This window comes from Brachionichthys hirsutus, chromosome 4 (assembly GCF_040956055.1).
Source record: "Brachionichthys hirsutus isolate HB-005 chromosome 4, CSIRO-AGI_Bhir_v1, whole genome shotgun sequence".
Lineage (NCBI taxonomy): Eukaryota > Metazoa > Chordata > Actinopteri > Lophiiformes > Brachionichthyidae > Brachionichthys > Brachionichthys hirsutus.
The window spans coordinates 14,049,331-14,076,055 of NC_090900.1; the positions used below are offsets into that span (position 1 = coordinate 14,049,331).

A 26,725-nucleotide genomic window follows, 5' to 3' on the forward strand; every position below is an offset into this window, starting at 1 on the left:
ACCAAAATAAGGCTTTTCAATATTGACATCTTCGTGGCATCTGTAGTAAATCATTTTCACAGATAGGTGTGCTTCAGATTCAGAATATCCATCAGGCTGACATGCTTTCTGTAAGACATGACAAATCACGCATCAGCCATACTGCAGTATCATGTTCATATTAAAGGTCCCATATTCTACCCTTTTTCCACAAGTTAACGCAGTTCCCAAACACTTATATGAAATATCGGTGACAGTCTGCGGAACGTTCAATTAATATTAGACCTATTCAGCAGGTCTTCAGCGCATCGGGAAACATTCTGCATTTGAAGTCATTGATGGAACAGAGGATCCTCCGGCGACACGCCCGTCCCTCGGGCTGGTGAGTGTCCCTGTTTACTGGACGTAGGATGTGGACAGGTGGACGTGCACCTAGCATTTAAAGAAAACTGTCTAAGCCTAGTGTGCCCCCACACTGCCCACCACTTAATGCAGGAAGTGACTCATTTTAGAGAAACATAACCACGCGCTTTAGCCAAAATCCAGCCCAGTGGCATGTTTACTACACACACAGACATACACACACACACACACACAGTGAACAGCCTTTATTGAATGCATTTCTAATAGATGGATAATGACTTAATTATCTCTTACACTTATCTTCTTCACAACCTGCATTTACCCATTGCAGTTCCCCCCCCCCCCTCCCTCCCTCCCTAGTCCTTACCGGGAGGAGCGTGCTGATTGTCTTTGATTAAATGCCTTCTATGTCACTCTGCGAGGGCTTCTAGATATCCAGGCCCACCTGAGAACTGGACCATAATGGTGATTAGTCTAATCAGAGGTAACCTGAGTTGATCGTGAATAAGATTTCTAGCAATCAGTTGTTTTTATTTTTTTTAAAGAAATGCATGATGATAAATTCAAGATGCGAGTTGAAAGAAACTGTAAAATGCGACATCATTGTGACAAAAACCAGGGAGGCTCACTGGTTGCATTGCTTGTAGTGTTCATGGTTCAAAGTTCCACTCACAGGCTTTAGGAAATTAATTGTATTTGTCATAGTAGTCAGGTTTTCTGAACTTGTGCACACACACACACACGCACACACGCACACACGGTGTGAAATGACAGCGATGTCTCTGTATATGAAATTGAAATCTTTTCTAAACCTGAAGTGTAATGTTTTAGAATAAGTGTCAAGTCAGGCAGTTTGACTGCTCGTTTATAGCAACTCTATCATCTGTGCAAGGAAGTAACGCTGTGGAATAATAGCCAACACACAAGTGGAACTTTATGTCTCTTCATTTTATTGGTTTGATGCTATTACCGGTACAATAAAATATATTTCAAGAAAACAAAATATTTTGGTCGCTTCCTTTTTTTCTTTCTTTTTCACATTAATTTAAAGACTAAAATTAAAAGAGTGAACTAAGAGACAAAAAAGAAAAAAACAATACGTGTAGAATTTCAGTTTTACAACAGTAGCAATTTGACCTCCACATAAAGCGGAACACTTTGTCAGCGTTGAAACGTATCTTCATCTTGGAGTAGATATTTACTTCACAACATAAATATACTGTACAGAGCGGTGACACACAGCTTTCTCAGGAGGGGCATTAAAGTGCCCGTGATTTCAGGCGGGCAGAGGGACGCATCAACATGGTGATGCTGCCAGACCAACGGACGGACCAGGGATGACTTTACAAAGTACTTTAGAGCTCCTCTTTGACGCTACGCTGCGCAGACAGCGGTGCCCCAAAGTTGTGTGATGACAGATGTTCTTTCTGCCATAACATAGAAAGGTGTCAGGGTCTCTTGTCTAGTGGAGTCGAAGGGCAGAACTCGGGATTAAACGCAAATATTTATTACCTCCACAAAGGAAGTGGGATTACACACACACACACACACACACAAAAAAAACTCCTCCACTGAAAGGGTCAGACGTGGGCCAGGAAAGAACTGGAGTAAAGGCGGACCGAGGGCTCCCCCCCGCCCGTCTGCGAGAGACAAGCTCTGGTGTCTCGTCTCCTCAAACGGAACGCGTGAACAACTTCCCACGAGGCTCCACACATGCTTCGTGGAGGCCATGAAGGTGTGAATCTCCTCAGCGGTTTCTGCCATTTGCGCATTTCTACAGTTCTTTAGGCACATTTGAACTTGCTGGTGATGCCTGTGAGTTGGATTGTACATTGTGCAGTATTTCACCCCAGATGCAGAAAGCAGCAGCGTTTAGCTCGCAAAATGCTAACAGCAAAAAAAAAAAAAAAGAAGTCTGGCCAGCACTGGTGCTGCGTCACGTAGCAGGGCACAATTACAAATGCACATCGCAGACCATTTCAACATGCTGGAAATCAACACGAATTCAGTTTGATCTGGATTTAAGTCGTGATCTGTCCATGTCATATCTATTTATGTGTTGAAGTTGTGCAGGTTACGGGGTTTGTATCTCAATGACAGTTCCGTGCAGAACCAAACAAAAATAGAGATCCAGTGGATCTTGGCTTGGGGTTGCAAGCATCTATAGTAACAGATACCTGCAAGTACTACAAATACTACAGAGGTGTAGTGGTTACAGGAGGCATTCAGTGCGAATGCCTTCAACATACTGGATCTTGGAGTCGGATTTTGAATTTGGCTTGTGTAAAAAGGGCCCCGCAATGCGCCAGCTACACGTCAACGGCGTACCCTGCCTCTCGCCCATAGTCAGCTGGGATCGGCTCCAGCGCCACCCGCCACCTGTACTCCACTCAGTGCCAGTCTAGTTTGCTCGCTTCCAGAAGTCACTACTGCAGATGCACGGAGGCAGCCATGAAAAACAATGCGCCTCTGTTTCCCGGTCTTCTGGGATAGCAAAAGAAAAAAGAAATGATAGCTTAGAAAACTTAACACATCGTAGCTCGACGTTTTACAGCAAACCGGCTCTTGGAGACATTGTCCCATAAATAACCCAGATCCTTTCCCTCCCTGTGTCGCTGCTGACTCCCCTGCAGAAACGTAACAGATGCTTCCTTTAGCACGCATTTATCTAACACATACCGTCTTTGTCTTCCTCTCTCCCTTATCATTTGTACATTCTCCCTCCATTTTCTTTTCATCATTGCTCTGACCTCCTTTCTTTTGTTTCTGTCTTGGCACATCGGGCCAACGGTCAGCTTTTACCAAATGTTGTGACGCCTATGTGAGGTTTTTTTTTATGTATGTGTGTATGGGTCTATGTGTGTGTGTGTGTGTGTCCTGCACCAGTGACAGTGCTTGGACCTTGTTGGTGGCTTTTCAGCCAATCACGTATGAGGAATTGGTGGTTGGTCTTGCCAGAGAGAGAGACATCGCTCAGATTGGTTGGGAAAAGAAAATTAGTGCAGAAAAGATCAAGCAGGCCAGCGACTACACCAATCAGTTGATCAGTTTCATCAATTATATAAATACTTTCACGTGACCAATTGCAGTAAAGCCTTCAGGAATTGAAACCTTCCAAGGGATCACTGGGAGTGGCGCTGTTGGGAAAATACTGCTCTCTCATAATAACAGCTTGCTGGATGCAGTGTACCGCCCCTACTGGTATGGAGAGTTAATGCAGCCGTGTCTTTGTTGATGTTAGCTCTTTCATTTCGATTTACCATCTCCGACTTTTCTTAGTCTTTTATTTTATGCCTCGGCTGTCTCCATTTCATCTTCTTTTTTGTGGGGTTTGTTGAGTTATTGAATAAGTTTTACTTTCCACAGTTTTTGACATATCCATATATTAACATCCAAATAGATTAAATCAAAACTATTGAACAACATAGACTTTCATATTTGTATTTTGTAACGCGGACATGAAAATAATATATTCAGCGAATATATTCATCTGCCACCGTCTAAATACAATGTAATAAATAATCTGGGGTTGATGATGATGACCTTGAAACAATAAAGTTGTATCTCACATCTGGATATAAATAGCTAATTTTCATTTTCTGATCAAAATTTTTATTTCTGAAAAGGGGCTACAAAATCTGCCATTAAAGAGTCCAAATTAGCTCACCCAGCAAGCATTTATCAGACAAACAAATGTTCCATGCCCAGCACCAAAGGATCTTCAGGTGCGAATGTTTCAAAGCGGGACAGAAAGATGGAGAGATGCTCAAAATGTTCAAGTAAAAATTTTAATCTCTCATCTAATTTAATCCTCAAATCTGGGTCACTGAGCATCCTATGATCTGTCAACACATTTAGCAATCGCTAATCAAATCAAGTTTGTTAAAGAGCTGACAAAAACATGTGTTGCTGTCCATGGACTTTGACATGTGACTCAACCACCGGGGGGCATTTTCACGTTTCCTCTTTGTGGTGATGCGTTTGTCAAAAATGTCATTAAAGGCATTTAGCTTTCAGAAAAGCTTGTGTTACTGATGGGGTTAATGGTGGCGCTGCTGCACATGGGTGCAGTTAGCAGCTCTGTTGCTAAATCAACCAGAGGCACATTGTTATGCATGATAATAAGGGAGGGGGGGATTCAGCTATCAGGCATTTCCTGAATGTGTCAGAAAATCAAAGTCTCTAATATCAAATCGAGTCTCTTTTCATGATGAGTCTGAAATTATATCGCAAGTCACTCTTTTCTGTGGCTCAAGAGTCAAAGAACTCAAACTGCAGTCCGAGTTGGGAGGCAGCATCTATTTTCCCCATCTTCTGGACACCAGCTCGGTGTCATTGTTTAGCAATGGTGCAGGCTGCAGCCAATTTCTCTGGCTTTAGAATGTTTACTGGGTGGCTCCGTGGACTGTAGGACATTTTGAAGTGATGTTATTAAAGTAAGAATATGAGCAGAGCTAATGTAATATTTCACAATGCAGGGTAGAAAATACCATTTTTAAAGGTTGCAATGTCCAAAACTGTATTTTTGCCTGCAATACAGATGGAGCCCTCACAAAGATCTCAACATGAACCTCATTATCTGCATTAGATTGCCCCCCACCCCCACCCCCCCCTCACATTGCCCATGCACGCATCATCAGCCAGTCATCCAGTTAACACATGACATCCTGCGTGTCCCTCACATACATGCTTGCTTGGCATGCAGCATCTCAATGAGCAGGTAGTTGCAGGGCACCTCTCCACTCAGGTGCATGTAGCACAGGTAGTCCTCGGCCTGCGTGCTGAGGGAGCGCAGCTCCGGCAGCCGCACCACGAGCTGGCTGAACTTCTCCTGGAACTGAGGGTAGGTCGACAGGGTGTACTTCAGCAGGGCCCCGTTCACCTGCTCCTGGATGCCCTCCACGAAGGCCTGGTCCTCCAGCAGCTTCACATCTGCATGCACAAAGGACCGACGGGAAACATGACTCAGGGAATTATGATTCTGCAGACGTAACTCCTACCTTTAAATTCACTTCCTAACATTGTTCAGAGCACCCAGTGTTGATTTTATTATATATATAAAAAAAAATGAATATGCCAAATTGAATTCTTGGCCAATGAAAATAAAATTTGGTAAAATTATCAAATGCAGACTTCCAATTTGGGCGAAGTCAAAAGGCTAATCTGGATTGCTCTTACAAGTCCTGTATTTTAATATTTATTCTATTATGTAATTATCTTGTATGGCATGTCGTTCATGTCACGTAATGAAACCATCCAAACAATCAAACAGTGGTGGGCCGAGGCTTCGATGCAGCTACGCATGTTAGTTTTCCAATGTGTTGTGATGAACTATTTTAAAATGAAGTATTTCAAAATAAATTGTAATTCTTTGAAGTCATTGATGACATGTCTCTGCTGAACATTTATTTTAAACTGGTTTTGTCAGGGGATTGATTACAATGTTCTGATTTTAATTTCAGCCGGTCCAGATAAGTTTTAGGTTCTCTCCAAGGTTTCTGCCTGTTAAAGGGAAGCTTCTCATTGCCCCCGTTGGCAAAATTCTTGCTCTTGTGGGTCAAGTTGGGTTCTGTCTTTCCCTGCTAATCCTGTAAAGTGCCTTGAGATAACTTTCTGTTATAAAATAAAATTGAATTGAATTACGTGTTTTTGGAGCTTGGAGAAAAAAAGCAAAGTTCCGGTAGTTCCAATATGATGGAGAAAAGGCAGATATCTCTTCAGCAAATGTTTAAAACTCACACCAAAATGATCTAGATGGCATGACAAATAACATGTTTTATTTAATTATTATTATTATTATTCTAGGGCAAGCTTAACAATCAAACATGAATGAAAATAAAAGTTCTATTGCGAAATATCACGAAGAAGAAATACAGCAGCTGTGTGTGTGTGTGTGTGTGTGTGTGTGTGTGTGTGTGTGTGTGACAATAGCCAAGCACTCTGGAGGACTGGCATTCATCATCAGCTGAGCCCATCTTGCAGAATCCATTCACACAGTAATTAAATGCTTTGAATCAATGTTCTGAATCATCTTTTCAAGCTCCTTAAGGGCAATTAAATTACCCCCGACAAACCTGACTCTCAACATGAGGCACAGCAAAGAGCAAAGGAGTTGCAGCGAGCGACAGCAAATATTTCCTTGCCTAGGACAAGTGCTCTCACCATTCAAAAGCGCTTTGTTCCCCGCTTTGCCAGCACTAAACAGCAAACACTTCTGGCAATCGGCGCGAGCCGCGTCTCCGCTCCCTCCATCTGCACACGCCGGCGCATGAATGTCGGTTCTGCCACCGAACGGCAGACCCATCCATTTCGCTCCTTTTGAATGCCATTAGTGGACAATGGAAGATGACGTCTTTGTTAAGGCTGGCTTTTGTCAACCCGAGAAATTTAATTAAGTGAATGTATTGGAGGGAAAGAGGCCAGCTTTGAAAACACTTGCAACCTCACAGATAAAGAGGCGCCGTGGATAATTTGCAATGGGGTCTTGTTTTCATCAAAATGTCAGTGCTGCTATTCGAATAGTGGCAAAGGGGAGCATCAGTATGGCCCTGCAGCCACACAGATTTGATTAATTTTCACATCAAAGTGAGGATATTCTTCTACAGGCTTCTGGATAGAAACTCGGGCCTTTAAAAACACATGAATGTGAAAATCAAGGATGAGCCATTCTCATGTGAAACATCAGAAACGTTATACCCTGTAGGACCTCACGAAATCAGATTATTCTCTTTCTGTTTCTGTTTCTGTTTGAGCCATTTTTAGCTCAAATGCCAAATGAAGCTACAACGACTAGATGGTCATCAGTGAACACTTCATCTCTGGCTACATCATCTGCAAATATTTCAAAGTGATGAAGTATAAGTGTAAGGCCGACTCACTGGGGTTGAACAGCAAGAGGAATTTCAAACAGGCAATCTCCCTGCGGTCGACTTGCATCGCCCGGAGCCTCGCGACCAGCTCCTGCCCCCGCTGGACCAGGCTCGACAGGGTCACCTCAGCTTGGGAAAGGACGAATGAGAGTTCAACCTGAAAACACACAATTCTGGTCATTTTTTTGAAGTCTCAGTTCATGAAACTGTCACAGAAAGCGGATCAAAATGCACCCGGAATGTCAGATACTTGAGTTATTGGAGGCTTGGTAAGAAACGGTTAAGCTGTACATTTGCAAGTAATCATTTTAAAAGATCTCTCAGTCAAATAAAAAACACTCCTCATGAGAAGCCTGGAAGAATTTACCACATGCACTCTTTGATATTTTTGACTTACATACCTATTTAATTACGTACCTATTATATTCTAATTATGACAAAAGATCAAAATATCAAAATGATGTGGAAAAAACTCATAGTTGCAAAGTCTGAATCTTATAATTATGAGAAGATTTCTCATAATTATGCGATTGGGATGTTCTCATAATCAGAAAACATCTCTGAACAGATTTCAGGACTACAAGGTCAATTATCTCATATTTAGGAGTAAAGAGACTTTCATTCTACGCATGAAGCTTCCCAGAGCCCACGCCCAGAGCAAGAGGAACGTTCAGCAGCTCGGATCGAGGATCGCTGTCAGCTCAGTCCACATCCACATGTCAGTCCTTGGGCAAGACACTGAACCCCAAATTGCTCCCAGTGGGTCTGGCAGTACCAGTCGCCCACTGGTGTGTGAATGAGTGTGTGAGTGTGAGGCCTAGTTGTAAAACTCTTTGAGCAACGCAAAAGTGGAAAGGGCTTTATTAGTGCAGTCCATTTACCATTTACCCATGAAGACATTAATTAAGGGCAACAACCTGCCTTTCTTGGACTGCGCGGTACACCGTGGAATTGTTGGGAATCTCAACATGGAGGTGTACAGGAACCCCCCCCCCCCCCACACACACACACACACACATACACCAACCAGTATCTTCGGTTGATTCCCACCACCCAGTGCACCGCAAGATAGGGGTCATCAGAACCCTGAACCACCGGGCCCAAAACATCCCCTCCAGAACAGAAGGAAAGGCCAAAGAGCAGAAACGCACCCGGAACCCTCTGAAGACATGTGACTGTCAAAACTGGGCATTTGTCAAGACCAACAAATATATCAGCATAAACCACCAGGAAAAGGAGAGGAAGACAAACGGAAACCTGTTGTCATCCCCTACGTTGCTGGTGTTTCTGAAAAGTTCAAGAACATTTTCAGTAAACCCAAGATTCCCATACACTTCAAACCTGGTAACACCCTGAGACAGATGCTGGTCCACCCAAAAGACAAAACACTGAGACACAAACAGGGCAATGTAGTGTTGCTGTCCAGTGCAGTGAAGAATGCAGCAACTTGGACATTGGGGAGACCAAACAACTGCCCCACAAGAGTATGGCTCAACACAGGAGAGACAAGACTCAGAACAAGACTCGGCAGTCCACCTGCATCTGAAAGACACAGGACACTCCTTTGAGGACAGTAATGTCCAGGTGTCAGCCAGGGAAGACAGATGGTTTGAGGGAGGAAGGAGGAAGGAAGGAAGCCATTTTTGTCATACTGGAGAAACCATCCCTGAACAAAGGAGGAGGACAAAGACACCAAGCTGTGTCCCCACAACCCCCACCCAGACCTGGGTGCAACGCAACAATACAGCTCACCTGAGACTGTTCACCTTATGCACGCTAATGACTCCTGATGATTATTGCCTTGGTGGTTTCGGTCCTTTCTTTGTTTTCTGCTCCAACAGGAATATAAGTATCGGGACTCTCTACCAGTCATTTAGCCTCTTGAATGAGGTGAAACGTCTTCAACCAAACTTGAACAAGTCCAGGTGATTCTTCTTTTTTTGCTCTTCATAATCTATCAAGATCTGGATGACTGAAGTTTTACTGCTGCTAATATACATCTGTGTATCCACTCCTGATGCTGCTGTTTTGTGATGTGTCTGCACTTATATGCTTTTTGTATTTAGTCATTACTGTTACATGTAGCATGACTACTTCTGATTCTGAAAACATACACACGTTTTCAGACATTTCCGTGACTTGAATACATTTAGTGGGAATGAAATGAAAGCCGAGTCACAATTTGGTCCACTCAGACTTCTGTTTCTCACTGTGAAGAGTTTTCAGTTTGGACCAAAGCAGGTTAGTAATAAATAAATACAAATAATAATAAAATAAAACATGAATCAGAACCAGACAGTGTCCTGGGCTGCTGTCAAGTCGTGTGAGGGAGTTGTTACCTCCTGGCCAGTCACCAGCAGGATGCTGTCTTCCTGGCCATGTTGCACTTGTCTGAAAATGTGATCCAAGACCAGAAGTTCAGACCAGCAGTTATGGAGCAGCTTCATTTGATCCCCCACCTCCAGGAAACACACAGGCAGATAAAGACAGAGACAGAGAGGGAAAAAAATAGTTTAGCTTAGCGCCGTCTGAACTTTGCTCTGGAGAGTTTATTCCTTTTTGTCGTTCAGTAAAAATCCTGATCAATATCCTCTGAAACCAGAAAGTAGTCCTGATCATTTTTCACTTACAGTCTTCCTGCTCATATTGTCTGTCTTTTTGATCATGCTGTATTTATTGCTGTCTGTGGAAGCATTTCACACAAATGGATCAAAAGAAAAAACTTTGTCGGTCATCAAATACAATCCTGCTTTAAATTACTATCAAGATATGAATCCATATGTAAATAAAATACATGACAAAAAGTGATTCAATTAAAAACAGAAAAGAAGATAAAGGGAGCTGATGTTTGGTGTTGTGTGCGTGCGTGTGTGTGTGTGTGTCCGTGCTTATGTCCAAACAAACATTAATCTGACACAAAGCTGACAGAATTACAGTCCATTTAAACAGCAGAGGGTCCAGTATTGCTGGGTCAGTGGCGGGGGTCTTGCTGCACAGCGATGAAGGAGGGGTTAAGGAAGCAGGAGGTCTCAGCGACCTTCTGTGCTTCCTCTCTAAGAGGAGTTGGACACTGAGCGGGAGCCAAAAAAAAAATCACTTGGAAAAACCCCTTTAATGTGCTTTATGATCTATTTACGTGGCTCCTCAGCCTTTCTTTCGGCCCATGTCGGCGAGTGAGACTGATTTAGTAGGTATACGCCCGTCGAGTGTCATGCTTCACCTGAGACAAGTTTTATCTCAAACCCTTGAAGTAAAAGTCTCCAAGACAGTCAGAATAAGTGTTCATCATAATCACCTAGCACTCAGAGAGCGCAGACCTCTGCTAAGCAGCTCATTCCCATTCTAATTAGATATACAACATCAACATAGTGATCTTGATCATCACCAAAATGTTCTAGATTGTTCTTGGTATCTTCATACACCAACCATAAAAAGTAAAAGTTAATCTGAGTTGTGCTTTTAACAGATAGATTTTTTCATCCGTAAATATGTTTTACAATGTTAAATTGTAATGTTTGCCTAACGTCATTCTGGATACAATCCAGGTGAAATTCGGTGGTAAGATAGAGACCCCCCTGCCACACTGTCAAATTCCATGAACATTGGTCAATAATCAAACAAGATATTGAGCAACACATTTTGAAGCTCCATTGACTGCAAAGGTACCAAAACTTTCAAACTGATCCATAATCCAGGATCTCCTCTGGATCATCACCAAAGTGTCATAATCTGTTCCTGGTAACATTCCCAATATTTCCTGAAAATTTCACCAAGATCTGTCCATAACCCGATAGTCCATAACGATCAGGTGTGTGACCAGGTATGTGGTCAGGTATGTGGTCAGGTGTGTGATCAGGTGTATGAAAGGCCAGGGTTGACCTATAAACTAAAGAAGAATGTTTGCTGATTTTAAATATTGTATTTTTCCTTAACCTAAATATGTTTCCTGCCTCTGAGGTAATTTAATTATTGTGACAAGTCAGAATATCCTAGTTCAGCATTTCGCTCCTTTTCACATCTCTTCAAACACATATTTATACTTGTGTACTGTATATCCTTTGATACATACAGATATATAATAATAATATAGACAAGCTGCTTGTTGTTTATCCATCCATCCATTTTTAATTTTAGATCATTTACATCAGATTGATTAATCCGAGATTAATTTCTTTATATCAGCAAATGAACTTAATTTCTAGCTGTAGTACAAATACGGTGTTTGAAATTAGCACACTCAAATGCACTCTATTTCAAGATGGTAGCCGGAGCATTGGATGCTCGACCGCATTCGGCGTGGAGAATGTTAGTGCAGTGGTTAGCAATCTGGCTTCACAGCCAGACGGTGGGCTTCGAGCCCTCATGTGGTTTCAGCCTATGTTGGGTGCACCCTGCCTCTCTCCTATCACACTCCTCCAACTGGCTACTGGGGAGAGACAGGGTACACTCCGGATGAGACGCCAGCTCATCGCAAAGACAAACAACCATTCACGCTCACGCTCATTCCCACGGACAATTGGGTGTGATTAATTCACCTAAGGTTTTTTTGGGAGGTGGAAAGAAGCCAGAGAGAACCCATGCCACACACTCCCGCTTCAATTCTTTAATTCTAAATCTGTACTTGAGTTTGAGCTTCTACACCGAGCTACTGGCATTAAATCCGTAAACGATCAAAACCATTCCGATGGTTCTTAACACTTCCCTGACTCAATCACGGCTCAGTAACTATTCAAATTAATGCTTTTAATGTAATGTATACATTTAATATTTAACACGATTTACTTACACATTATAAATGTAGAGTTCATTTTATCCTGACTTCATTAAAATGGGCTGTTTTTCCAATTAACTGATGTATCCCCACGTTGTCATTCTTTTTCATCCAAATCTGCTTCAGATTCTTCCCGTCCATATTTCTTTGGAGCCGAGTCTCTCTGGCATATACTACGTCTTTTCAGCGCAAACATGTACGGCACTCATTGTGCACGCTTCCTCTGCAGAATTTTTCACGTTCCACAGGTGAATAAAAGGCCAAGCAAAAGATAGAACAGAGGCGATCTCTGGGGAACTGCAGAAATCAATAGCTTGTATTCTGCTCGCAATTGGACAAAAACCCACATTGTCGGTGCAGCAATGCAGCGAAGAGCTGACATCTCCCCATTCATCTGCCCGGAATGCAATTATCAAGCTCAGGTAAAAAGCTCTCCGCAGGCTTTCTTGGCAAAATCTGTACAGCTTTGTTCTCCAAGTTGATTCAGGCTATTTGCACATTAAAAAAAAATCACTTTCTATTTATCAGCGTCTGTTTACAAGACATCATCCTGAGTAGAGACAGAAAGAGCCGTTATAAAGGAGAACTGATGTGTACAGATGCCAAAGAATTGTGAAAATACAGCGATGACACAGCTTACGATGCAAGTCTATCAGGAATACATTTGACTAAATCATAAATGAAAAGAAGCATTTATTCAGTAAAACGGGAGGCCGTGTTGTTTTGCTCTTTCCCTAAAGGAATGAGCCGACATCCAGAACGTAGATGTTTATTGTCTGGCATTTCTTCAGAGCAGCGTGTTAATTATCAGTGAGCTCATGAGAACTGAGGAAACAATATGAAATGTTTACTTCACTAAAGCAACCGATAACTCGATGCCGCAGCTCAACCGTTAAATGGCTGATGAGAAACACTGCCGGCGTTTTTGTTTCCATCGGGTGCGTTTTGAATACTTCAGGTTCACTGAACTCATTTCGCTCATGACGGATTCACAGCATGGGTGAAACAGCCTCAAAAACATAGATGGATCATTCAAAAAGGTTCACAGTAGGATCTGTGTACATTTAAAACAGCACTCCAGTCTGTGACAGCATGGGCATCGTTTCTTTTTTAATACATCATTGATCCCTTTGAAGGAATTCTTCTCAGTATTTGACCCATCCCTGAGGAGCAGTGGGTGGCCCTTAAAGCACCCAGGGAGGGGTTAAGCATGTAGACTGGGGGGACTCGAACCACCGACCTTACAATGAGTGGGCAAAACTCTTATCAACTAAGTCTAGTTTGCAAATTGTTCCATCTGATTTGGGTGAGACACACACACATCTTAGAATCAATGTAGCATCCAGCACTCATTTAATTTTATTCAAGTGGGAGTTGGAAGAGCTCCAACTGAATTTCTCCTCCGACATTCCAAGAAACAGGATGAAGGTCATGGTGCTAAAAGGTGTGAGAAGACAGGACAGGGGGAGTGCACCTGAAAAGGCCTCTCCATTGGGAAACAACAACTGGAAGCAACAAAATATCCAAGACTCAATGATGAAATAGACCAGAGGTAGGCAACCTTTTTCATGAGGCGTGCCACTTTACAATACTGTATACTCAAACCCAAAGTGCCTTTGACGGTCCATTCTGGAACTCAAAAGGTGTGCACCCAAAAATGTAGCGATGGAGGCAAAATAATCAGTCTGCAGTTCATTTAATAAGGGAATAACAAAAAACACTCAACCAAAAAACTGAGGAGTGACGGGCTGGTCTTCAGTAATAAAAAAAAAATTCACAGCCACAAAAAAGGAACCAAGGTCGGCAGGCTGGAGTTAATGCAAAATCAAAATTATACAGCCATAACTGGAGAACCTGATAACGTTAAACTGGGCGGAGGACAGGCTGTTTTCGCACAGGTGCAACAAGATGGAACAGAGAAGCCTGTTGCTTTTGCCTCGCTCACACTTACCAGTAGAGAATGCAAATACTCCACAGATGAGAAAGAAACACTTGCGTGTGTGTGTGGGCATCAGAAAAATGGAGAACGTACTTATGGGAAAGATGCTTTACACTCCGCACAGCCCACCAAGCCTTGACAACTCTCCTCAGCGCCAAAGGTATAGGACGTGCTGGAATACGCATTGCTCGCTGGTCTGCGGGCTTGCACTGTTTTGACTATGACCTGGTGCACAAAACTACACTGCTGACTGTCTTTCACAGCTTCCTTTGCCACTGTCCGCAGACATTACAACTGATGCTGAACCTGAGCACACATATCTGCTGCACTGTCACCGCTATCAGTAACTGCGTTTGATTCTGCCTGTGCTACTTTCTCTGAACTTTCAGCCCTGCGTGTACAAATTGATAAAGGTTGGCCAGCTACAATTAAATCACTTGGTGAAATGCTTGCACCCTACTGACAGAATCAGAGATGAACTTTCAAGTAAAGTCTCCATGGCTGATTGCGCCACTGTTACTAACTGGCTTCAAATCTACCTTCCAACACCACGTTACTTTTCCTTGAACTTATACGGACGTAAAATGTGCACTAAGTTGGACATTCTACCCTTGCCAACAACCACATCTGCCGTGGATGATTTTGCTCGAGAGACTGTACGCCAGCGTCAACACAATATGCTATGCTACAAATCAGTGGATTTGCAATAGGCTTCTTTATTTACCTCCCTACACCACAGAAAGAACGGCTGGAACTTGGTTTACTCGCCATCCTAACACCGCTGCTAAGCTAGCCGACTGAACTCCCAAGAGCCTCGCAGTGATGCACTGAATAAAGGATGCGCATGATCACATCCGCGCACTCGCAATGGAATGATTTACAGCATGTATTAAACAGTTATTTGTTTAATTAGTATTTAAGAACATTTGTGCTCCATTTCTCCATTTCTTATGAGGTGTTAAATATAGTAAAATACAATATTATATTTTTCCTCTTAATATTCACTGCGTGCCAACATAAATGCGCTCGCGTGCCACGGCTGGCACACGTGGCTTAGGTTGCCGATCCCTGAAATAGACTTTCCTCCTTGCCTGTGATTACAAGCAGAGTTTTTTATGCATGTAAGTAATGCATGAAAGCGGTGCTGTTAGTTTGGTGCATCTCTAATTTGACATTTAATCATGTCTTCGTGTTTTCTTTTCTTATTTTCCTCAAACTAATTAATGGATGACTTCATCTTTCCACATCAGACACTGATAAAGACCTGTGTATGTCACTTTAACCATGGAAACTTCCCCAAGTCTGACAGATAGCCAAGAAGGACTCATGCAGTGAGTCCTTCACAAGAGTAATATGATTAATGTCTGGTCATTAAGTTTTACATTTATTGTTGTTTATTGTATTATTATAACTCCCAGTGGGGGTTGAGCACATCCGGTTATATTTATTATTTTTAGTGTGTGTGAGGCTGAAAGTACCCACTAAGGGTACACGAGTGAACTGCGTAATTATATGCTACACTTCATGTTGTGTTGTGACAACCTCAAAGCAGCATGAATCCATTTTTAAACTGGCTGTAATATGCATGTAATAACAGTTATTACTGATCGGTTCCCAGACGAATGAGGGGTCTTCCTCACACAGTTGGAAATTTATTTAGTCAGTACTGTAAATATAATTTAGTTTAAAAGTTGTGCATTTTTAAAAGTTGTATAATAGCGATGTTACAGGACTGTGCCTTCATCCTGCGTCAGTAATGAAGAGGTGACTACAGCCATGAAACAAAGGCCTTGTTATCGTTAGCTGGAGAAGAGGCAACTTTTATCAGCCCCACAATGTGGTCTTTGCTTTCGGAGACAAGGACGGAACAATAGTAACAATGAAATCAATTCATCCTTCAACATGTTATGAGAAACTAAAATTATGAAATCGTTCTTTTAGCAACTTTAATTATGCGGTTTTGGTTTTAAATACAACAGAGGATGAGGGAAGAACGAGGGTCAAGAAAGAACTGATTAGGGCTTCTTTTTAATGTAGGAATATTTTACCCTATTTGTTCCCATTTTTTGCCCAATTAAACAAAATTACTGAACGGATCCATGATATAATGTGAAGGGGTCTGATATGGGTCAGAGAAGCGAAACAGACATGTCCATTTTTTGTACTTGCTCCAGTCTGAGCCATTCAATAAACCAAGTCAAATTATCTCCATTGTACCCATATTCACGTTGTGGGTAAAAAAAGAAAAAATACCCAGGCACAGACACCTCGAATTCAGTCCGACAACTGGAATCACGATAAGGATCGGAGAGATTAAATATCTTTAAAGGGCCAATATGCATTTGCGAGAGGCAGAGGCACCACACTTTAATGACATAGAGCAGATTCAGAGATTCGTGAATTACTGCTGAACCACAAACAGGTTCTGAAAACATGTATGCCTATAAGACAAGGAACAAATCTGTTGCTTAGCGACAGACAGAGAGATTGAATCATGAACTAGAAAAGCACCCAAAGAGCGATCCGATCCAGGAGACATTGTGCTTCATATCGGACCCCTTTATAACTGGGGTTTTTGGTGAGTGAATTTAATGTATATTTTTCAAGATATGATTTTTTTTTTAAAGCCTCCATGATAAGTAAATAGGGAAATCCAGATTTGTTTTTGTTCTTGTATCCGGATCGCTCTCCAAATTGAATGGGATCTAAGTTAGACCAAGGCCAATACTTCACATTTGTTTTTCATTGAGATCCATCCTGCAGTTCTTCCTGCTAACAAACAAACAGCATCAAAAACATAACCTCCTTGGCGAAGGTAATGACAGGAGTAAAATGTTCCGAGTTGTCATGATCCTCATTTCTCATTCAGACCACACAACAACCGTTTTCATTTATCCAGCAGGCTGCAATGTGACTGAGCTACTAAGTTATCTGCTGTGTCCAGCCATGCAGTCTGTCGGTGCTGGAGTCCATGGAGTGTGTGTGTGTGTGTGTGTGTGTGCTACTATTCATCACAGAGAAGACATTAGGTATTCTCTGTATTCTCACACATATTCAGCCACACTGTCCAATCAGCTTTGACTGTCGTCACGCAGCATCTTTGTACCCTTACAAAGAAATACTCAGTTTAACATTACAGTTGAGGTAAACATGTCTGTCACACGAAGCCAGCAAACGTTGACACAACAAGGAAGGACCCCGTAACAGAAGCAAATCTTTGGACCCCTGCTGTGTGCCAAATCAATGAGCAGGAACTATATATATATAAAGTAGCGCACTGTAATACACACTTGCACCCCCCCCCCCCCCCCCCCCCATCCATCACACATCCCAAGACTGATCTGGTTGAGACTTATTGCACTTGCTATTGAGTTGACGGAGATAAATACTTATAACCAAAATAAATTTTATACATTTATCAAATTTATAAAATACATTTTATACATTTATTTTAAAAAAATGTATTACAATTATTACAATTTTGGTCTCATAATTGCAATTGTTGTTCATTGTTGTTGTTTATCTGAGAAAAGTATTAATTTAAAAATGTGGTGGAAGAAGAAGAAGAAGAAGAAAGCTATGTTTTTGGAATCTTCATGTGAGACAAATCCCGCTTACAAATGAACATAAATTCATCTCATCACCATGGAAATGAAAACAAGACCATAAAAGCTCCTAATTAGTAAAAGGCACAGATTCAGTTCTTTGTTCTTCCATGTTGAAATTTTATGAAAAATTAGTTTGTATTTGTTTTAATCTGCACTTGCGATGAGACCAAGTAACCAATGGACTTGTGTCTTTGAAAAGGCTGTTTTTATCATCAGCAAAAAGATTTATAAATATTATTGAACAATTTATTCAGTAAGTCACTAAAGTCACTTTTCTGCAGGACATACATAAAAATGTTCAAAAATATTACAAGCAGAAATAATGTTTTGTTATGTCTTCCAATAACACTCTAAGGTTACATTTTTTAATTTCAGTATCTCCATGAGGGTTAAGGGGCGGAGCAGCAGCTCATAGATATTTATAGTTTTTTTTGGGGGGGAAAGAAAAGAAAAGAGGAAGAAAGCACAGCTGTGGTTTGTGGTAAATGTCAGTCAGTCAACTTTACTTAAAATGGATCTGTGTTTTTTCTTCTTCGTCAAAGAAGACTTTTGAATGAACCCAGACCTACAACAAGATCCCTCATCAATAAATGAGCTTTCTTAAATAATTGCTTTTAGCAAAGCAGTTGTTATTTGGGAATGCTTTGTTTTTGCTGCTGTTAACTCAAGTTGTAGGAGAAAAGGTAACACAGAAAACATGATAATGGCTTGTCCCTCGGCCAAGGCTGGTATCAAAGATCACGATCAGTCCTACAACAATAATAAGAAAGAATAATTTCATGATCTCACTGCTAATGTCAATGTTTCAGAAAACAAGGCGGAAACCACCCTGTTGATGGAGGAAAAGAAGAAGAGCGCAACATGTCCTCACTAAAACTATTCAAGTGACTCCCCTTTGGACGTCCACAGAGACAACCAGAACATGAGCTACAGACACAAACAAAAAGGAGCAGCCAAGTGTTTTCTAATTCTAGTACAATAGTTAGGAATCCTTTGCTTGTAAAAAGAAAAAAAAAGAGTCTAAGAACAGAGCGTGTCACATACTGTATAGGAATAAATCTAATTTGATTTGGTTTGGTTTAAATTAGATTTTTTTTCCCATAAATTAGTGTGATTCATGTAAATGTACACACTTTGTTTGATTTTGTTGTTCAGTAAGACTAAGCTGATTTTTCTATTGGGAGGCGACACTCGGCCTGAAGGATCAGAGGGAGTAACTGTAAATAAAATGATCAAACCAATTTGAAATTGTTTTTCTTTGACACTACTGAAAGCAGATTTATTTACTTAAACATTTGCTTTTTTAATAACTCAAATCAGAACCGCTGATGATGCTAAATGAGCAGGAGAAGCAGCAAAAAGAGTCTGCAGAGTCTGGGTGCTTTTATTTTTTTACAACGCAGTATTTTATCCTCGAATCTTTTTTTTTCTCAGAATTTTGCAGGATAAATTAAATTAAATATCGATATATACGCCCGGATGCGTATTCAGATTCATGAATTCATTCTTAATTCTTTTTTTTTTTTATCAGTTTTGTTTTTTCTGCAAAAAATGCAACAGAATATAATTCGATGAAATTAGGGTGATTAAATCAGGGTTGGAGATTAAATCAGCATGTGCGCCCATGCCTGTGATGAGGACAGAATGAAAGTTGTGGGACTCACCCTGAGCTCCTTGAAGAAGATGCAGCTCCGGGCCCATTCCACAATGGAGTAAAGCGTATGGTTAGCCATGCGACACATTACGCTGAAGGTGCTGGACTTGTCCAGGCAGCCCCGCCCACTCTGCTCCTCCTGCAGATGAGCCACGATCTTGTTTTGCACCACGAGCTCATCTGGATCGCAGCGAAGCAGCTCCAGCACCAGCGGGGGCAGGCTGGGCGGCTGCGGGGAGGCTGAGGGGTACATGTCAGCATAGGGGTAGCCTGCCAGAGACTCCGGGGAGCTGGTATAGTCAGGACACTCGGCTTTGATTGCTCTGCCGGGAAAGGCTGTGTACTGGTACTGACTGCTGAGGGGCACATGGGACTGCATGGCCATGCCCAGGGCTAGGGGTCCATAGAGGTTGGCCTCGTAGTCTGTGGGGGTTAAGGAGCTTGGTGTGGAGGGGAGCAGGCCTTTGGAGATGGTCGGCAGGTTGTGCAGGGGGCCGGTGAAGCTGTAGTCGCTCTGCAGAGGAGAGGCTGGTGGAGGCACTGCGCTCTCAAGCTTGAAGCCACTGGATCGTATCAGAGCCTTCTTCTGCTGCTTCAAGGCCCGGTCTCTCTTGTACATGGGCCCAAATTTGTTCCTGCCCCCACGCATGCGGTCTGCCCGCACCGCTGTCACACAAGACACAAGGAGTGAGATACGAATTAGACACCGACTCCAGTGAATTATCCGCCACTGCATGCACCACCTCTGCAAGTCATTGATGAGCACTGAACCCATGACGGAAAGATCACATTCCAGATCAACAGTTTCTCCAGACTCCTACGGAGTAAATAAAAAGGCATGTTGCCGATTGTTGCTTCCCTTTTTAGGACTGAGAAGAATCCCCAGAGTCTGTGCAGCTCTCCTCCTCCTCGTAGGCTAAATAGAGCTTTGATTTAAAACAGGGGAGTCTCTGGGGTTTTATCAGTAAGTCAAGAATGTGTCCTTTTTTCTGCAATGGGAGCAGGTGCTTTCCTGCATTGCTGTCTGGGAATGAATCCCGTCCCATGTGAAGAGGAAACGGCATGAGAGCTCCAAGCCCACAAATCAATGCAGGACGAGTTGTTATTGTTACGCTCATGTGCACGACAACAGTTGTTGTTTTTTATGAATACGCTCATAAAACGTGGATGCATTTAGAGGGGATTAACCCTTGCGTGGTGTTTCGCAAAAGAAAATAATAATTTCTTTATACTGGCTGTAGAACAACAAGGACAGTGAGCGTGCACGTCAACCGCTAACGAGATTACAAGGTGTAATGTGTGTAAAGTGTGTAGTGTAGGCGCTGTAATGAAAGTGTGTGTGTGTGTGTGTGTGTGTGAGAGAAAGAGATAGCGGTTTTTATACATCAAAGTTTTCTCTTATTCTTTTCCAACTCTTGCTCAGTGGACCTCATTTCTCTGAATTAAAAAAATAAAATTGCTCATTTCAAACAGTTTTCCAGATAAAACAGGATTTGTTTCTTCATAAATAAATAAATAAAATATGTTTTTATTTATTTTTTGCACAAATCCCATTTTCTAACAATAAATCAGGCAGCATTTACCATTAAATCTACAAAGAACCGCCGTGAATGCTGCCTCTGCTTCTTGTCAGAGATCAAATCAACATCCTTGAAATAATTTCCAATGCTATAATAAACACATCTTGCATCCACCACATTTGTGAATGTTCACGTGAAACGTGATTAAATTCAATGATAGTAAATCTGTAATATTTGTCATTCGCGTGTCATCCAGTTCTGACTCCTACGGGCCCCCGTCGTACCTTCGAGCCGCATGCCGACGCTGAGGCACTTCTGGAAACGACAGAAAGGGCATCTCTTCCTCTGAGTTTTGTCTATTTTACACTCCTGGTTCTCCGCACACGTGTACCTCTTGTTGTTCTGCACCGTCCGCTTGAAGAAGCCCTGAAAGCAGAGACGCTTCATAAAGAACACGCAACACGACAGAGATTTCGCGTGCGTGGACGGCCGCGTCGTGGGGGTTAGTTTAAATATAATAGATTATAATAGATACATTTCACTCATTTATGTCACCTTAAGCAGCCAAATAGAATAAAATATATGAATGTAAAAATCCATTTTAGTCCCATGAATAAACGTTTGCAGATAAATCCTGAAACGGTTTTATTTATTCTGTGCGTGATTCCAACGCCCGCGCACTCAGCTCCTTCCTGCGGTGCGGCTGTTCTCACGCATTAGCAGTACAGTCTAATTCGATGCGTTCATTGGAAGCGTCCTTGCGTCTTTACGCACTTTCTCCGTTTCCGTCCGACCTTGTTCGGGGTGAAGGTCGCTCGTTACCTTGCAGCTCTCGCAGGTCAGTAGACCGTAGTGGTATCCGGACACTTTGTCTCCACACACAGGACATAGTTCTTCCAGGTCTTCATCATATGTGTACTCCATAACCTTCAATGGCACACCTAGAGCACGCACGCACGCACGCACGCAGCCCCGCACACAGACGCGCCCACCAAAGACAACGTGGAAACACAGAGTCGTGCAAAATGCAATTATATCATGCAAACATTCTGACACGTCATTTATGTAGAAAAAAATACGTCATAAATATTAGATTTAAATGGGATTATTTTATAAGAACGTTCTACTGTTGCCCGCACAAAAATGAGAATATACCGCAGCACGAGATTATTACGTTAGATTCTACTTTGCTTTTATTTTAGTGCAGTTTTATCAAGAGAGATATTTTCAGTAATGCCGACCAAATACAGGTCGGCATCACTTTAGTGTTAATTCCACTGACACAAAATAATAATACAAGCGACAAGATAACAAACATATATTGTTAAACATCTCCGTAGTTTTTAAATCTGTTTGTAATGATTTATTATTTTTTGAAGACATGATAAATTTGAATTTATGTTTGTAATGATTAGACCGAAATGATTACAATATTTTAATGAACTAAATATGTAGAATATTATATTATATAATGAATAAAGTATTTATATTACAGGCCTATAGTTTATTCCCTTTATAAATTAAAACATTAAATGTCAATAAACACAAGTCTGTATTTAATATCTCTCTCTCATAACCTTCACTCAGCAACAAGATACAGGCCTGTATTTTCTTGCTCTGAATACTCCGTTTGGCTGCGCACGCTTTTATTGTACGTTTAATTTCATTATGATGGTGGAACTGTTTTTCATGCGTTAATGTCAGTGTCGTCACTCTGCCGGCCTCCGTTCAGCCTCTGTTGTTAATATAGTGAAAGTGGTTCGGTGACGTTTTGACGGAGCGACCGAAAACCGACCGGATCCGGCCGGTGATCGCCCCGCGGATCGACCGGAGCGGCACGCTGCAAGGGTTGCGGGAAAAAGAGGGGCGCGCTATTTAGTGTTATTATTATTATTATTATTATTATTATTATTGTAGTTGTTATTTTGTGCTACAAACTTTAATTATTTTAATACTTAGCAGGGTTTTTTCTGCCTATAATCATTTTTGAAATGTACTGTATTTTTAGGATTCTTAATTCATAGAATTTATGCTCTAAATAGTAGTCTAATTTAAAAGTATATTTCTAAGTTATGTGTATTTTATATTTTTAGAAATAGGGCTCCTATAGTTTCATGCGGACATTGGAACAATTAAATAAAATGATGGGAAATGGGGCTTTAACTATATTTGGAGCTGAACCACAGGTTGGGGGGGTTTCTGCGCCTTCTCGGGGTTTTGCTGAAGCATATCTTAATTTATTGAGTGTGAAATGGCCTAAAATGCTCAAATCAATAACGGACATAAAAACGATCCGTGAGTGCAGAAGACCGGAATCTTTGCCTTACCGTGAGCCTTGTCTCCCAGCATCTGAACGACAGACCGCAGCCAGCCAGTGATAGTCTGATAATTAATATCTGGATTTAGGTGTTGCTGCAGCTTTTCATGGGCTGCAGAGGGAGACGAGAGAGAAGCGGACCAATGGAAATCCGACGGTCACTGTGGAACGGTGCCGGTGTCGGAACCAACGGGGCCGGTGACGTCTGCGACGGTAATCATTGGAGATCACAGAGTGAAACTCTGTCAGTCCGTCCGCTCTTTACTGTGATTCCCTCATCGCCAAAGTCACCGCACCGTGGCGCCATTGGTGGACGTGTGGTCACGTGACGGGTGATCGCTGCCTCCTCCGTGAAAAGGCCTGGACTGGAGCGCATAGCGCTGCCGATGGATCCAGTGCTGAACACGAGAAGAGTCAAAGTAACGCATCTTTAAATCAACCTCATTTTATGGTTGAGACTGAAACCGAGTTACAAAGTACAGTAGCAGCATAGAATACTGAAATGAAAGTATTTGTAATAAATACACAGATAGATAGATAGATAAATAGATGGATATTTAACTGTACTCATATTTACTCCGTTACATATAGATAGATAGATAGATGGATATTTAACTGTACTCATATTTACTCCGTTACATATAGATAGATAGATAGATAGATGGATATTTAACTGTACTCATATTTACTCCGTTACATATAGATAGATAAATAGATGGATATTTAACTGTACTCATATTTACTCCGTTACATATAGATAGATAAATAGATGGATATTTAACTACTCATATTTACTCCGTTACATATAGATAGATAAATAGATAGATGGATATTTAAAGCAGACCTTGATTGTGTTTTTCTAAATTTGTCTGATGAAACAAACACTCTTCCTCCTGAGTTCTATTTTTGGATGAAACATATTGGCATTAATATTATTATTAATGGAGCCCTTTTGCTTGGTCAGCACTGTGCAGACGGTAACGGGCTATTGTTAGCCGGGGCAGGAAGCAGTGGGCTGTGAGCGTCATTGTGTAGGAAGGCGCACAGAGTGGAGGGTCCCGAATTGGAAGGAAACACAGCGTTCACGTTCACGTCCATTCAACGCCTTTGATAACTTCAGTCTCTGCAGCAAGACGAAGGTTTCTCACTCTGTGTCTCCTCCATGATGTTGGAACAATCAGTCAGGGCGGTTATCAGTTATCGCCCTGACTGTTCTTGAAGGGGGAGTTCATCAAATGTTCATTCAGGCTTCCTGTGTTTCATTTTAACAGCACACGTGTACAATATACGTTAAATAATGAGTTCAAATAAAGAAAACCCCTCAGAAGTTTCACAAGATTAGAAACTCCGAATCACATCGTTTTCCAACCTGTGCCGTGTGTTCTGCAAACAGTGTTTTTTTTGTTTTTTTTTAATGAAACCACAGATTAAGGATAGAATCTTTTTTCTAGTGTAGACAACTAATAGTTATTGTTAGGGATACACTGCTCACAGGTAACAGTTGATCCGACCGCTATGCATGTTTCACTGAATGAATATAATGTTCTTTATTTTGCTAGAACTCAACCAGTTTGAGCTTTCATACATTCCATCTGCATTGGTGTCACAAAGAAGAGGAGGCTTGTTACAGGTTTTAGTTGTCTAATTTTCCTGCCACACACTTTTTGTTAAATGACTTGCATGAAGCGCCTTATAGCATAACAGAATAATCAGTTATACAACAAATTCTCCTTCACCGCATTGATAATGAATGGACCAATCAGAGATGGAGAAACACCTGCCTTGGACTAATAATTTAAACCAAATAAAGGAAATATAAAGCTGGGTGTCAAAGTCAAGAGTCAGTCCTACGAAGGTGGAGAATGCTTTAAGTACAGAGCTACATGAAATTCTAAAGTCATTGTGCGCAGATTGCAAGAGTTCTGAATATGGCACCTATGGAGATAAGGATGAAGAAGCCTAACTGATTGGACGCAAACAGGAATGGCTATAATATCAGAAAGAATGTAGATGGAAAGACATTCTGCAGATGCATCTTCCAAGATATTGTAAGTTCTCATAGCTCAGCAGAAGGGCAGTGGGAAAGCGCATACCTCCACCAAGGTTGCATTGCAGACGGCAAACACAATTGCTCAAATGTCAAGCTTTATTTTCTGTATGTGCATCCCTCAATCAATCTATTTCAGTGTAAATATCTAATCTGGATCTGAAACGAGACATTGGCATACGTGTCTCGTGTTCCGAGACACGAGCAAACCTTCGAGAAATATTTTTCTTTGAGACACAGCCAACTTCGAACTCCACCCCCTCCTCCTCCAGCCCACTGCTCACCACTATATATTGCAATTAAAAGTGTGTGTGTGGGGGGGGGGGTTCATTATTCGCGTTGATTTGAGAGTTTTTTTAACAGCCGGAACGGATTAAATTGTTTTCAGTTATTTTACATTAAATAATAAGATAGATAGATAGAATATCTATCTATCTATCTATCTATCTATCTATCTATCTATCACGTAGGCAACGCAGATGAGGCAGAGACACTGTTCAAGGGGGTTGCTGTATTTTGCTGTCAAAAATATCAGAAGATGGCTGAAAGAAAAAAAGACGAGGAGTATCATACTTTTCACTTTGTAGTCACAAAGACATCAGCAAAACCATGCAGCACCAGAAGTCACATTAATGGTAAGAAATATCCATCACTGGTTAGAAACAGCATAACAATGTTATAAAAAATAATTATCTTATTGGACTTTAAAAGTGTTATTACATAAAATGTACTTATGTACTTATATGTATTAGTTTTAAACATATTGGCTCTCACAGAATTACATTTAAAAATATGTGGTGTTTGTGGCTCTCTGTCGGTTCCCGACCCCTGGCCTAGACACACTAATTCATCAGCTGCTAAAGTCGGGAACACACCCAGAGTGGCTAACCCAAGGTTGGACAGTCCTCATCATGAAGGACCCCCAGAAGGGAATAATACCATCAAACTACTGGCCTGTAACCTGCCTCAGCACCACATGGAAGCTCCTATCAGGCATCATAGCAGCTTAAATGAGCAGGCACTTGGATCAATACATGAGCAGGGATTGGCAATAACACCAGTGGAGCTAAGCACCAGCTACAGGTTGACAGGATAGTCACCAGACACTGCAAGGCCCGGCGCAGCAACCTGTGCACTGCCTGGATTGACTACAAGAAATCCTATGACTCAATGCCACACACACGGATACTGGAATGCCTGAAACTGTATAATGTCAACAGGATGCTAAGAATTTTCCTCCAGAACTCAATGATGCTATCGAAGACGACCCTAGAAGCTAACTCAAAGCCAATTGCGGCATCTACCAAGGAGATGCTCTATCACCCCTGCTGTTCTGCATAGACCTAAACCCCCTCACTCAGATCCGGTTCCAAAGTGGAACGACCATCAGCCACCTCTTCACAAAAAGCTCAGGAAATACCGAGAACTGAAGGACGAGCTGGAGAAAATGTGGGGAGTGAAGGCAACGGTGGTGCCATTAGTGATCTGGGCACTAGGGGCAGTAGCCCCCAAGCTGGGCGCATGGCTCCAGCAGATACCAGGCACAATGTCCGCCGTCTCTGTCCAGAAGAGCACAGTCCCAGGGACAACTAAAACCCCAGGCCTCTGGTAGAGGACCCGATCCTGAAAGAGACATCATACCGCCCGGTTATTTTTAA

The 26,725-nt window shown here is 41.8% G+C and overlaps 1 protein-coding gene across 1 annotated transcript; it reads right to left on the reverse strand.

The window, feature by feature from the left end:
- Nucleotides 1-5,020: 5,020 nt before the first annotated feature.
- On the reverse strand, nt 5,021-23,052 carry LOC137893395 (nuclear receptor subfamily 5 group A member 2-like). Its single transcript, XM_068738859.1, has 7 exons — nt 23,031-23,052; nt 21,526-21,644; nt 20,988-21,129; nt 19,194-19,849; nt 9,551-9,670; nt 7,221-7,368; nt 5,021-5,274 (listed from the first exon to the last, which is right to left on the reverse strand). The coding sequence occupies exons 1-7, from the start codon at nt 23,050-23,052 to the stop codon at nt 5,021-5,023; spliced, it is 1,461 nt and encodes a 486-aa protein (XP_068594960.1).
- Nucleotides 23,053-26,725: the final 3,673 nt, after the last annotated feature.